Genomic DNA, 14,904 nt, shown 5'->3' with positions numbered 1-14,904 from the left:
TCCTCTTTAAGAGGACTAGTGACACCAAGAGAATGATATCTTGACATATGATAAAGGTAGACCTTTGTAAAGTGGTAAGTTTCCCTCTCGCCTCCAATGTCATTGAAATCTGGGGGTAATAAGAGTACCCTTCTTCCAGACTTCTTGTGACGATCAAATGAGGTAATATTTGTAATTGTCGTTATTCAGTCACTTAAGTCCTGCTCAATTCTTTGTGACCCTGTTGGGGTTTTCTTGGCAAAGATACTGGACTGGTTGGCCATTTCCTCCTCCAAGCCATTTTAGAGTTGAGGAAACTGAGACAATCAGGGCTAGTGACTTGCCATAGGTCATATATATAGATAGGAAGTGCCTGAATCTTTGTGACCCCATGGACCATGGCATATCAATCCTATCCATGGGGTTTTCAGAGCAAAGATACCGAAATGGTTTGCCATTTCTTCCTCCAAATCATTTTACAGATGAGGAAACTGGGGCAAACATGATTAAGTGACTTTGCAAACATGAAAGCCCTAAATAAATGCCAGTTGTAACTAGGAATCATGAAGACTCAGTTTGACATAAAAAATAGCTTCAAGGACCATCTATCCAATTCCTGCTTCAACAATATCCCCCTCTACACAATTCCCTGTATCTAGCCAGTCTGTGCTTGAAAACCTCCAAAGAGGGAAGTCACCACCAGCCAAGCCAACCCAATCCACGTTTGGACATCTCCAGGATTTAGCAATTGTCTCCTTCTCCAAAACTCCATCTTTCTCTTAGCACTTTCCATTCATTTTTCCAGGTTCTATTCTCTGGAACCAAGTAAAAGATGTTACTTTGATGTAACAGCTGTTCAGGTGCTTGAACACAGCCATCATATCACTCCCTCCCCAACCCCTAATAATTTTCTGCTTCTTAAGACCAAACATCTTCAGTTCCTTCAACATAAGGCCTGCCTCCAGTCCCTTCATCATCCTGACTGTCTTCCATAAGCTCTCTGGTTTATGGAAGTCTTTTTAAAAATGTGGCTACCTTCCAAGGCAAGGCAGATGGACATCAACTAGTAGGAAATCCCCAAACTCCAGAATTTAACAGCTGGAAGAGTCCTCAGTGTCTCTGCAGGTGAAACCCCCATCCAGAAGGAATCCCCTCTACACTGTTCTTGACAAAGAGCTATCTATCGTCTACTTGAAGACTTCCATTAAGAGAGGAGCAAGGGGGAGCCAGCTGGCATTGACTCTAGAGAGTTTTGGTGTGAGCATTTCCATCTTGGAAATCATCAGCGCTATAAAATTCTGCACATCCGGGTTTGATTTATTTTTCATAGATTGTCTCAAGAAGGTGTTGGAGAAAGTATTAAGAATACAAATTAAATTTAAACATATGTAGGGTGCATCTAGGGCATTCACCTCTTACTACTCCCCCCCCCCCACCTCCTTCTCTCAACCAGTTGCTTACTTAATGCTTAATATTTCCTAGCACGACTCTGGAGGGGAGCTACCAGCTCTAGTAGCAGTCCCTTCCTTGGGACAGCACCAAGTGCTGACACCAAGCACCCATTATTCCTGGTTCTCCACTCTGGGTTAGGGGGAACAAGTCTGATCTCCCTTTCATTTAACAGCTTTTCAGATGGCTGAAGACAACAATCATGTCTCCTTCCTCCCCAGGCTCTTTTTCAGGCTGAACCTTCCAAGATCCTTCAGTTGACTTCATGTTGTACCCTTCACCATCAAATAATATTTGTAAAGTGCTTAGCTTTAACACATTATCACTAATGAATTCTTCTCTTTCTTTCTGTTTCCATTCCACTGTCTTGGCTTCATCCTCCCTTTCCTCCTTTTCCTTCTTCTTTTCCTTCTTCTTTTCTCCCTTCTTCCTTCTTCCTCTTCTCTCTTATTCCTTCCCTCTCCCCTTCCTTTCCTCCCTTCTTCCTTCTTTTCTTCCCTCCTTGCTAACTTCCCCCTCTCTCCTTCCTTCTTTCCCCCTTTCCTTCCTTCCTCCCTTCCCTCTCCCTTTTCTTTCCCTTTTTTCCTCCCTTTCTTCCATTTCTTTCTTCTTCCCTTCCTTTCTTCTCTCATTCCCTCTCCCCTTCCTTTCCCCTTTCTTCTTTCTTTCCTTCCTCCCTCTCCTTCCTTTCCCTCTTTTCCTCCTTTTCTCCTTTTTTTCATTCCTTCCTCCCTTCTTCCCCTCTCTCATTCCTTCCTTATTCCCTTCCTTTCCTTTCTTCCCTTCTTCCTTCTCTCTCTCTCTCTCTCTCTCTCTCTCTCTCTCTCTCTCTCTCTCTCTCTCTCTTTCTCTCTCTCTCATTCCTTCCTTCCTTCCTTCCTTCCTTCCTTCCTTCCTTCCTTCCTTCCTTCCTGATTGTCTTCTCTGACACTCTCTGGCTTATAAAGACCCTTCTTAACTATGGCACCCAGAACCAAATCCAATTTCCTAGCTGTAGTCTGAAAAAAGCCCTAGGCAATCAGCCTGTCACCCTCTTGTTCTTGTCAGTGATGCCTATGCCAATGTCAGTCAGAACCCTAATAGGGGTTTTTTGGAGGGGGCATTGCCATATTACTTTGCTAATTCATAGTGAACTTATGATCCTCTAATACCCCCAGATCTTTTTTTCAGACAAGCTGCTGCTTAAACAAGATTCCTTAACTAGTTGATTTTTTTAACCCAAGTTTAAGACTTTAAATTGATTCTTGTTAAATTTCATCTTCTTAGATTCAGCCCAATGCTTCAGCAGAACAAGTTCTTTTGGAGTCCTGCCTATCATCTCAGACCATGACCTTGAAGTAAATATAGATTAAAAATTTTAAAACAATGTTTCACAAAGGAACAGAGCTTCGTTTGAGGGAAAAAAGATTCTCTCTTGGTTCATGTTATTCATAAAAGGTAGCAGCATCAGAAAGATTTCAAAGAGAAGCTGGTTGATTGTGAAACCCAACTTTTGAAAACTAAATCAAAAAGCAGAATGACTTGTGATATTGAATATTGGAGTGAGAGACAAAGGATGCAGGTATGAATCCTGGCTTTCACACTACCTCTGTGACTATGGGCAAGTCACCAAACCTCTCTGGGACTCAGTTTCCTCACCTGTAAAATAAGGGGAGAGGGAGTAATTAGACTAGATTGATTCAACAATGTCTCTTCCAGCTCTTAGCATTATAACTCTTTATACACTAAGTTTCTATGAAAGGTCAAAGAAAAGGTAGGCTTCAAACTAGTTTTGGGGAAATGATTTCATAACCTGAACTCAGAATTTACAGAAAAGACCCAGAAAGTGTTCTATGGGCAATAGGTATGAGTCCAGTTGAATCTTTCTTGTTTTTGAAACTTGGATGCCCCATTCTTTTTTTTTTTTAGATTTTTTTCAAGGCAGTGGGGTTAAGTGGCTTGCCCAAGGCCACACAGCTAGGTCATTATTAAGTGTCTGAGCTCAGATTTGAACCCAGGTCCTCCTGACTCCAGGGCCGGTGCTCTATCCACTGTGCCACCTAGCCGCCCCCTTGGATGCCCCATTCTTAAGGATTTCTCGTTAAACGCTAGCTAGTTACCAGTTCAGATTCACTTTCCTCACCTATTTGATCCTGACAAAATAAAAACTTAAAGTGTTTTTTTAAAAGCATTCAGATGAAAAAATAAATAAATAAAAATATAAAAAGAAGGGGTGGCTAGGTGATGCAGTGGATAGAGCGCTGTCCCTGGAGTCAGGAATTCAAGTCCAGCCTCAGACACTTAATAATGACCTAGCTGTGTGGCCTTGGGCAAACCACTTAACCCCATTTGCCTTGCAAAAAGATAAATAAAAATATTAAAAAAGCATTCAGATGTAGCAGCCTCCCCTATTCTAGATACCAGAATGTGGTTGATCCAAGTCCCTTGTGATGACTTCTATAGACTGTGCCCTGCAGTCAGCCTACAGTGGGCACACTTGATTCTTCATAAAGGTTTTATCAGCTCATACAAGAATTGTTCCTATGAGAGAACATGAAAAATGTGCAGCTCAAGGGCAGGACAAGACAGATCTCTCCATTAAGACCACAGGAGATTTGCCCAATGATCTGTGGATTAAGTGGAATGGGCTCAATGGCTAAGTTAGGAGGGCAGTAGGGAGAGAAAGGAAGAAATGAAAACATGCGGGTTCAGGAGCCAGGTACCTAGACTCTGGGGTTGGAAGAATTGACTGAGTTCTCATTTTGCCATCATTTACTAACCCTGTGACAGTGAGAAATACTCACTTCCATGTCTGTGATACCAGGTCCCCATCTGGGAAGTGAAGGGTTTGGGCTAGCTGATCTCTAAGGTCCCTTACAGACTTAATTATCTATGTTCTAAATTAAGTCTAAGCTTGAATATCAAGATCATTGGATTTAGACCTTAGAAGACATTTAGTCCAACATCCTCATTTTACGAATCAGGAAACTGAGGCCCAGAGGCTTATATTTACATTCTCTGGCCTAAGTCTCCTTCCAGTTCTGACATCCCCTGTTCTAAGCCCCCTCCCTGCTCAGACATTCAATGATTGTATGAGGGAAGCCAATTAAATCCCAGTTATTAGCAGCAGGGACCGGGGGTTAGTTCCTTTCCCAGCCACCCCCTTATCCTCAAATGCCCCCTTTTCTCTGCAAGGCAAGTCAGACACCTCATAAAGGAGAGTGCCTTTAGCTCCAGGAAAACGATCATTCTGTTTATTTTTTGGTTAAACATCCAGGTTCCCATTAGTCATCCCCAATGGTACAGGGCCAGAAGACATTAATTCCTGATTCTCAAATAAGGAGGTTATTTAGTGAATTAGTTGGTTTTTTCCCCAACTGTTTCCATGTGGAGTGGTGCTTCCAAGGGGTTGGAATGAGGGCCAGGCAAGAACTGTTGGTGTCACAAGGCTGAGTTGGCTGGCTCAGGACCCCAGAAATCTAGGACATGGGATGGTCCTTCTCTGTTCTTGATTCCAGTCTCTCCACATTTCTGTTCTTTAAAACTTGGGACATCTGGTTCTGCTCTCCCACCAGCCCTATGCAGTGTGGTCTAGTAAGAAATACCCTCACTTAGGAGTTAACAGATTTGCCTTTTAGAACCAGTTGTGTGACTTTTGATAAGTCAACTTCCCCCTATAGGTTTCCCTCAGTTTTCTCATCTATAAAATGGAAGCATTGGACTAGATGGTCTCTAAGGCCTCTTATGGCTCTAATATTTTGTGATTCTGAGTGTAGATCCCATATCTAACACTATTGGTGTGAACTTGAACAATCACCTCTCTAGGCCTCAGTTTCCTCATCTGAGGAGGATTGGCCTAGATTGCCTCTGAAGTCTCATCCGACTTTAAATCCATGATCCCACAAACAGACAAAATGTCTGCTAAGTTTTCTTTGCACTCTCCTCATGGATGAAAATCTTTAGACAGACATTCCATTCTTTTCATTCTGTCTTTCTCAATATCCAGGAAAGAAGTCTTTATTTTCATCAGTGGACCCATTGACCCATGGAAATCTAGGGTTGCATATTCTGGCTAGTAGGAGAATACTTCTCATTCCTCATTTTTTCTCAGGCCCTGGCTTCTTGGCACGAAGAACTAGGGATGAGGAAGAGGAGGGTGTGAAGAAATCATCTGAATCCACTGGTTGATTGAGTCAAGGGAAGGGGGTTGGAATGATGGAGAATGACTCACTTTGGAGACTGAGATCCAGGTACCTTCAGAGGTGAGAAGGAGGAACACTGGGCAGCTTCCTTTCTTCTAGGATTTGCCCAAAGAGCTTGGCAGCCTCCAAGGCACAGCCCCAATGGATGGTGAGTCCATAACCACTGTGGCCGTAGTTATGAATGATCTGAAAGAACCAAGAGGTGTAGTGATCACTGAGTCTGTTGCTGGGAAGTAACAGAAGAGGAGAGAAAATTTTTCTCTGATCCATAGAGATCAGTGTATTCAGAGAGTTCTGCTTACCATGGGCAAGTTGCTGAATCTCTTTAAGCTTCAACTACCTCCCTCATCTCTGATGGAATAGTTATAATTTGTACTCATGGATGGAAATTCTTTACGCCAGCTCTGCTAAGATCCCTCCCAAACCTGACATTCCCTCTGAGACCCCTCCCAGACCTGTCAATCCCTATTCTAAGGCTCCTTTCAGTCCTGACATCCCTTATTCTAAGGTCCCTCCCAGCTCTAACATCCCCTGTTCTATCAAACCTCAGACATTTAATAACTGTGTGGCCTTGGGCAAGTCACTTAACCCTGATTGCCTCACATCCAGGGCCATCTCCAGTCAGGACCCAGTTGGCTCTGGAAGAGAAAGTGAGGCTGGTGATTTAGCATAGCAAACCCCCCCCCCCAATCCAATTCATGTGCTTGTCATGGCATCTTCTCCCTGATGTTGTGGTCTTCTTCGAGAATGAAGGATAAACATTATTATCATTATCTAAGACCCCTCCCAGCTCTGATATTTCCTGTTCTATGGTCACTCCCAGACTTGACCTTCCTTATCCCAAGACCTCTCCCAACTCTTGCCCTTTCAATTTTGACATTCTGTATGAGTCAGTGGATAGAGAACTGACTTTGAAGTCAAGAAAACATGGGTTCAAGTCTCACCTTTGACACATTCTGACTGTGTGACCTTGGACAAGTTGTTTAAACTCTAAGACTCTCAGGGACAGAGAAGGGCAGGATGATATTGGAAGAAGGTATCCTCTCCATTCTCAGCCCCCAGGTCTCCTACATCCTCTATTTCAGTCAATGTGTGGCACCCTCCAGCCCCAGGACATCCATCTGCACCTCACTTTCAGGACATCCAATACCTTACTTCATACCTTAGCTCTGAGTGTTCTGCATTAATTGGATTGGGGACTGGGGGAAGAGAGGAAAGGATTATCTCTCTAAATTAAGCCTGATTCTGCTCAGCCTTCTTTGGGATTCTGGTGCCTTTCCAAGAATTGTGACTCAGGGTCATTTCTAAGCTAAAATAGGAATGGGATTTCAACTCAATTGAATCACACTCCATGGGGCCCTATTTTCATTAAAATTATAATCTTTTCTTTCACTAAATTTTTATATGACTGTTTTAAAAATTGAATTCCACTGCTTTGGTCAAGTCCCATTTGGGTCAAATGAAAAGCATGATGATAATTTCTAAGCAATCCCCTAAGCCTTCACCCCCTGTCCTGAACATCTACCTGGATACCAGAGACTGAGCCAAGTTTTCATCTGAAATGGAAGCTTTCTGAGTCATCCCAAAACTTTTACTTCCTTAACCTTGGACAAGTCATTCCCTTCTCTCTCTGAGACTCAGTTTCCTCTTATGTAAAATAAGGTCACTGGACCACATGATCTTTAAAGTTTCTTCCAACTCAAAAATCCAAGTTAGCAGGATCAGAGATTTAAAGCTAGGAGTTTTGAGTTTGAGTTAAAGTTTGAGTTCAGCTTCTTCATTTTACTGAGGAGGAAACTGAGGCTCACAAAAGTTAAATGACTTTCCCAGGGACACATAGTTGAGACAAGATTTGAACCCAGAACTTTCTGCTTTCAAATACAGTCATTAGTCAGCTTGTTATGAATGGTGGATATCAATGTGTTGGATCTGGTAACAGTCATTATAGCCTGAGTAAACCCATGGCCCCACCTGGCATGAAAACAGGAAGAGATAGGACAAAGGTGGCAGAATAATGAATGAAAACTCCCCTGATGAACCTGGGCCCAGGGGACTGGCTTCAGTTGGTCAAGACAGATCCTTTACAACCATGAAAGAAATTCAAATGAGTTCTGTCCCACCATTCTCCCATTACCCCCCCCAAAAAATTACTTTATCTAGTGGCTTCCTTCTATAGATATGAAATCCTAGACATGTAAAATCTTAGCATCTCTGACTAGGAGGGATCTTCAGAAGCCATCTACATCCACCTACCACCCTACATAGGAATCTCCTTTATACCTGAAGGTGGAATCCATACTATCCCATTTCTCCTGTTCAGGTAATATGGTATAGTGGGAAACAGCACTGGGTTTAGTGTGAGAGATCCTGGGTTCAAATACTCCTTCTGCCACTCAGTGCCTATATGAACTTGGGAGAGTAACCTCACTTTTCAGACCTCAGTTTCCTCATCTGTAAAATGGAGACAATAATACCTACTATTGACTGTTGTGAGTCTCAAATGAGATCATGGATGTGAAGCTCTGAAAAAAACTTCAGGGGTCAATGGAAATGTCAGTTATTAATTTTTAGGCTCCTCAATATAGAGTCAAAAGGAACTTCTCAGACAAACCCTTCATTTTGTGAATGAGCAAGTACCTTGTTCAGGGTCCTCCAAGTATTACATGGCCAACATGGGAATGAAAGCCAGGCCTTTCCAACATAAAAATCCAGCCATCCCTACACCATAGTGTCTCTCAAAGCTCATGGATCTCAACTGACTGGAATTTAGTCCAACTCAATTTCTGTTTACAGTTGAAGAATTGGGTCTTAGGATCATCACCAATCATCAAGGTTGTGGATAGGAATGGAACCCAACCACATTGCTCATCCACCTAGAGACTAAATCAATTGGGAAGGACTAGGACTCAGGTCTGTGCCTCTGCAGACATCATTGGGGTTGATTCAGAAATCCAGTTCTTCCATAGATCCAAGGACCATTCACCAGTAGATAAATATGAGCAAAGAATTCTCAAATGAGTTACAAGGGATTTATAACCTCATGAAAAAAATGCTCAAAATTACTAGTAATAGGCAGCTAGGTGGCACAGTGAATAGAGCGCCAGCCCTGGAGTCAGGAGGACCTAAGTTCAAATCTGACCTTAGATACTTAATATAATTACCTAGTGACCTTAGGCAAGTCACTTAACCCTATTGCCTTACAAAAACAAAAAAAAATAACTTAAAATCACTAGTAATAAAAGGGAGGTAAATCAAAACAACCCTGTGTTTCCCTCGCACTCTGCCAATTGGCAAAGGTGTCAAAGATGACAACATTCAATTGGTGAAATTGTAGAAGGCATACTAGTGCCTTGCAGATGAAACTGTGAATTGGTCTAATCATTTTGGAAAGCAATTTAGAATTTTGCAAATAAAGTGACTAAAATATCCATAATTTTTGACTTAAGAAATTCTATTACTGGTTTATATACCAAGGAGGCTATGGATAAGAAGCAAATCCCCATATTCACTAAAATGTTTACCATAGAATAGTACTTTTTGTGATTGCAAAACATTGGAAACAAAGTAGATAACCATTAACTGGAGGAGGGCTAATTGTGGCATATGAAGGCAATGGGATATTACTGTGCCGTTACAAATGATGTGATGGACATTTAGGTGGTACCACAGTGGATTGAGGGCTAGGCTTAGAGTCAAGAAGACTCATCTTCCTGAGTTCAAATCTAGCCTCAGACACTTACTAGATGTGTGATCCAGGACAAGTCACTTCACCCTGTTTACCCCAGTTTCTTCATCTACAAAATGAGCTGAAGAAGGAAAAGGCAAACCACTTCAGTATCTTTGCCAAGAATACCCCATGGGGTCATGGAGAATCAGATGTCACTGAAACAACTCAATAACAAAAAGTAACACAATGATGTGTCTGATGAATACAGAGAAATGTGGGAAAGATCTATCAGAACAGATGCAAAGTGAAGTCAAGCAGAACCAAGAAAATACCGTATACAATGACCACAACAATGGAAATGGAAAGAACAATGATATACACACTGAAGTCAAATGTTGCAAAATTTAAAAGAACAGTCATGAAGAGAAGTACTGTGCACTTTACAAATATTATATCTTTGACTGGCACAACCACTTTGGGAGGTAGGTGCCACTGTGATCCCTATTTTACAGATGAGGAAACTGAGACAGACAAAGGTGAAGTGACTTGTCACAAATCAGGAAGTACCTGAAGCTACATTTGAACCCAGATCTTCCTGACTCTAGGATCCATCTACTGCCACCTGCCACTCCCCCTGGCAGGAGTGGGAGATACATATTTTCCAAATTTTTTCAATATATTTATCAGTTTTGTTCCTTTTCTTTGTAACTAAAAGAATACTATTTGTTGTATGGAATATATATACTCTCTGGGAGGAGGAGGAGAAAACTATACTGATATTTTAAAAGACATGAATAAAAAACATATAAATTTTTTTCTATAAAAGAATACCCCAGAGCAATAGGTAGTTCAGTGGATTGAGCACCAGCCCTGGAGGCAGGAGGATCTGAGTTCAAATCTGACCTCAGATACTTAATGATTACCTATCTGTGTGACCTTGGGCAAGTCATGTAACGCCATTACTTTGTCAAAACAAAGAATACCCCAAGGATTCCTTGTTTACTACCCCTCACATTCCCATTTTATGATTTTGGGCAAGTCACCTTCCTAGGACCTCAATTTCCCAAGCTAAAGAGTTACCCTATTCCCAGGGATGGGGTGAAAAGTTCTTTGGAAGGACTTCTGGCTTCAGGAGACCCTACCTCTGCCTTGAAGGGCCCACGTGACAGCTTCTCTCTCTCCAGTCGAACTTGGGATCGAACTGGCCGTAAACCACTCCATGTACCCACGATGTCTGCATTCTGAAATAAAAAGCTAAGGTAACTTGGATGTGTGTTTGTGTGTGTGTGTGTGTGTGTGTGTGTTGTAATTGTTATTTGGGAGAAAGGAAATTTGGGGGGGAAATAAATGTGTTATCATATGTATTCCTATGTAACTTTAGGCAAGTCACTTAACAACTTTAAGCCTCAGTTTTTCTTTTTTGTAAAATTAGAGAGCTGAACTTAGATGGTCTCTAAGATTCTTTTCAGCTCTATGATGAGAGACTGAAGATGAGTAGCTGGCCTTGAGAATGGAAATACCCCTTGGAAAGACAAATCAAAGTGGAGGGATGGAATTTGCTCATAAGCTAATGGGGTTGAGAACTGAGATATCACCTGGACTTGGGGACCTCATTAGCTCTTGGTCAAGACCATACTTATAACTAGGGTGGAGCAACTGAGTCCTTTCCTCAGTACTGAAATTTAGAGAGTGCCAATCTTGGGGGATGTTTCTTCCCTCTGATGGCCACACCCACATCTACCTCCCCAACAGAAGTCAGTCTTTCAGCAGAGTAAAAAGCTCATTGAGTCTCAGATATAGTTCCTCTCCCTGGTGACCATGCCCCAGGAAAGCTCTACACAATCATTCATTTTTACAGGTGATGAAATTTAGTCCCTGAAGAGAAAATTACTTACCCAAGATCAATCAGGTAATAATAGCATCATTACTCAAAACTATCCCCACCTCAATCTACTTGCAAAAAATTCCTAGTTAAATCTCTAATGATAATCACCCTTAGCATAACTGGTATGTTCCCTGTTTGATGAATATCAAGCTCCTTTCTCATCCTCATGAAAAATTCCCCCAATTTATCCATGTTTTTGAGCCTCCCTGGGGCTTCAGGGGCCACAGGGCCGAGTGAGCAATGTAGGAGGTGGAAGATGCATTGGTTCTGCCTTACCCTAAGTGTGGGGTCCAAGGAGCAGCAGCCTTCCCAAATGGTGTTGTGGTCTTCAGAATCATTATTCTCACTCCAGTTTCCCAATTTAAAAATGCCACCCAGGGTGACTGTCTGGCTCCTGAGAGAGGAGGGAGGAAGATGGTAGTGAAGTGGTGAGCCCTAAGTCCCTAGTTCCCTGCTCTCATCATTTCTCCCACTAACATTGATTTCATTTTCTCCATCAACCTCATCACCACCATTTTAACTAACTAATGAAATAAATTATATTTACTAAATATTTATTGCATGAAGAGCACTTTATAGGACTCTGGAATGAACAGAATAGTTAGATGAGACATAGCCCCTCCCCTAACAAGTTCACAGTCTTTGCAGTAAGAAAATAGGACACACAGAGATAAATAGAATATGCCTACTTCTCACCAAATGAATAAAGTCCTTTCCTGGAAGACTGTCTATAAGGTGAAAATCCATGATAAGAAAAACAGAGAATGATCTGCTCTCAGAGAGGAGAAACTTTGGTGAACTGGCACCATCACTAGGTTGGAACCAAGCTCAACCAGCTCACAAGTGCTAATTGTTAAATTTTCATCGAGAGCATGAAATCATCAAATACTACAAAATCAGGAATTGATTTACCATTTCATTGATTGTATAGACTTGAGAAAGTGAAGGGGAAATGTTCATAAAGCAGATCAAACTTAAAAGTGCCTCATTGGAGTGTAGGAATAAATGGACTGTTCCTTAGAATAATTAGCAGTATCTATCTGAAACCATCAACAACCATTATATTCAATGGGGAGAGGCTAGAGGCATTCCCAATAAGATCAGGGGTGAAACAAGGATGCCCATTATCACCACTACTCTTCAATATTGTATTAGAAATGTTAGCATCAGCAATTAGAGAAGAAAAAGAAATTAAAGGAATTAGAATTGGGAAGGAAGAGACAAAACTCTCACTCTTTGCAGATGACATGATGGTCTACCTAGAGAATCCCAAGAAATCATCTAAAAAACTACTGGAAACAATTAGCAATTTTAGCAAAGTTGCAGGTTATAAAATAAACCCTCATAAATCCTCAACTTTTCTATGTCTAGCAAGAAACAGCAGGAAGAGCTAGAAAGAGAAATCCCATTCAAAGTAACCTCAGACAATATAAAATATTTGGGAGTCTATTTGCCAAGACAGACTCAGAATCTTTTTGAAAACAGTTATAAAACACTTCTCACACAAATTAAATTAGATTTAAATAACTGGACAAATATCAACTGCTCATGGATAGGTAGAGCTACTATAATAGAAATGACAATTCTACCAAAACTAAACTACCTGTTTAGTGCCCTACCAATCAAAATTCCAAAAAATTACTTTAATGAGTTAGAAAAAATTGTAAGTAAATTCATATAGAGAAATAAAAAGTCAAGAATTGTCAGGAGCTTAATGAAAAAAAAGTGCAAAAGAAGGTGGCTTAGCACTACCCGATCTAAAATTATATTATAAAGCATCAGTCATCAAAACTGTTTGGTATTGGCTAAGAAAGAGAGTGGTGGATCAGTGGAATAGACTAGGTGCAAAAGCAGGAGATGATTATAGTAATCTGCTGTTTGATAAACCCAAAGAGTCTGGCCATCGGGATAAAAACTCCCTCTTCGATAAAAACTGCTGGGAAAATTGGAAGTTAGTATGGAAGAAACTTAGATTAGACCAACACCTCACACCCTTTACCAAGATAAGATCCAAATGGTTACAGGACATAGACATAAAAAACAATACTATAAGCAAATTAGAAGATCCAGGACTAGTCTACCTGTCAGATCTATGGAAAGGGGAGCAGTTTATGACTAAGGAAGAGTTGGAGAACATCACCAAAAACCAATTAGATGATTTCAATTACATTAAATTAAAAAGCTTTTGCACAGATAAAACCAATGTAACCAAGATCAAAAGAAATGTAATAAATTGGGAAACAATCTTTACAACTAATGATTTTGACAAAGGACTCATTTCTAAAATATACGGAGAACTGAGTCATATTTTTAAAACAAAAAGCCAGTCCCCAATTGACAAATGGTCAAAGGATATGCAAAGGCAATTTACAGATGAGGAGATCAAAGTAATCCATAGCCATATGAAAAAATGCTCTAAATCATTAATTATTAGAGAAATGCAAATTAAAGCTTCCCTGAGGTACCACCTCACACCTCTCAGATTGGCCAGTATGACCAGGAAGGATAATGATCATTGTTTGAAGGGATTTGAGAAATCTGGGACACTATTACACTGTTGGTGGAGCTGTGAACTCATCCAACCCCTCTGGAGAGCTATTTGGAACTATGCCCAAAGGGCAACAAAAATGTGCATACCCTTTGACCCAGCAATACCACTACTGGGTCTATACCCTGAAGAGATGAGGAAAAAGGGTGAAAACATTACTTGTACAAAAATATTTATAGCAGCCCTGTTTGTGGTGGCAAAGAATTGGAAATCCAGTAAATGTCCTTCAATTGGGGAATGGCTTAGCAAACTGTGGTATATGTATGTCATGGAACACTATTGTTCTATTAGAAACCAGGAGGGACGGGATTTCAGGGAAACCTAGAGGGATTTGCATGAACTGATGCTGAGTGAGATGAGCAGAACCAGAAAAATACTGTACACCCTAACAGCAACATGGGAGTGATGTTCAACCTTGAAGGACTTGCTCATTCCATCAGTGCAACAATCAGGAACAATTTTGGGCTGTCTGCAAAGGAGAGTACCATCTGTATCCAGATAAGGAGCTGTGGAGTTTGAACAAAGTGCAAGGACTATTCCCCTTAATTTAGGAAAAAAACAGATATCTTATTGTTTGATCTTGTTACCTCTTAGATTTCTCTTTAAGGATATGATTTCTCTCTCATCACACCCAATTTGGATCAAGGTACAACATGGAAACAAAGTAAAAAAAAAGTGCCTCATGCACACATATTTTCCCTGGAGAGCTGGTTGTTAAACATTCACCAGCACCTATCATGATGGCAATAATGGTGATGGAGGAGATCATGATGGTCCTGGTGGTGATGGTAATAATTAAGATGGTGGTGATGTTGATGGTGGAGATGATGGTAATAGTAGTGGTGACAGCTGAAGAAGCTTTTCATAATGGTAAGAAAACAGCCCATGGAGTGAAAAATATGAATTATTGTTTATTAAAATGAAAATTTATAAGTATCCATGCAGTAAGGAATGGGTATTCATAATATTTTATGAAAGGCTCATAAAAGAGCATAAGAATAGACTTCTGTGAAGGACAAAGGGAAAATCTTCATCAGTCAAAAGGAGGGCTTCACGAAGGTGAATTTATCTGAGTTGGCTTCTACATCATGGCAAGAAATTAATAGATTGAGAGTGAATAGAATATTCCAGCTACAATGAACAGTGTGAACCAAAGAAGAGAGGTGGGTAAATATGGAACAGTGGGCATAGTAGT

At 40.8% G+C, this 14,904-nt stretch overlaps 1 protein-coding gene across 2 annotated transcripts in view; it reads right to left on the bottom strand.

The window, feature by feature from the left end:
• Positions 1-2,219: 2,219 nt before the first annotated feature.
• Positions 2,220-14,904, bottom strand: part of DAO (D-amino acid oxidase) — a 39,356-nt gene continuing 26,671 nt past the window's right edge. Inside the window, exons 9-12 of one of the 2 annotated variants that reach the window (XM_074206092.1) lie at positions 11,438-11,555; positions 10,419-10,517; positions 5,639-5,795; positions 2,220-3,066 (exon numbers count right to left, since the gene is read on the bottom strand). In XM_074206092.1, coding sequence (XP_074062193.1) covers positions 5,664-5,795; positions 10,419-10,517; positions 11,438-11,555 — 349 coding nt within the window. In that variant the 3' untranslated portion in view covers positions 2,220-3,066; positions 5,639-5,663. Of the gene's footprint in view, positions 3,067-3,754; positions 5,543-5,638; positions 5,796-10,418; positions 10,518-11,437; positions 11,556-14,904 lie in introns of those variants that run through there. The other variant, XM_074206093.1, reaches the window with a different exon arrangement.

Source organism: Macrotis lagotis, chromosome X (assembly GCF_037893015.1).
Source record: "Macrotis lagotis isolate mMagLag1 chromosome X, bilby.v1.9.chrom.fasta, whole genome shotgun sequence".
Classification (NCBI taxonomy): Eukaryota; Metazoa; Chordata; class Mammalia; order Peramelemorphia; family Peramelidae; genus Macrotis; species Macrotis lagotis.
The sequence above is the reverse complement of the archived record's forward strand: the minus strand, read 5'-3'. Positions and strand labels throughout refer to the sequence as shown.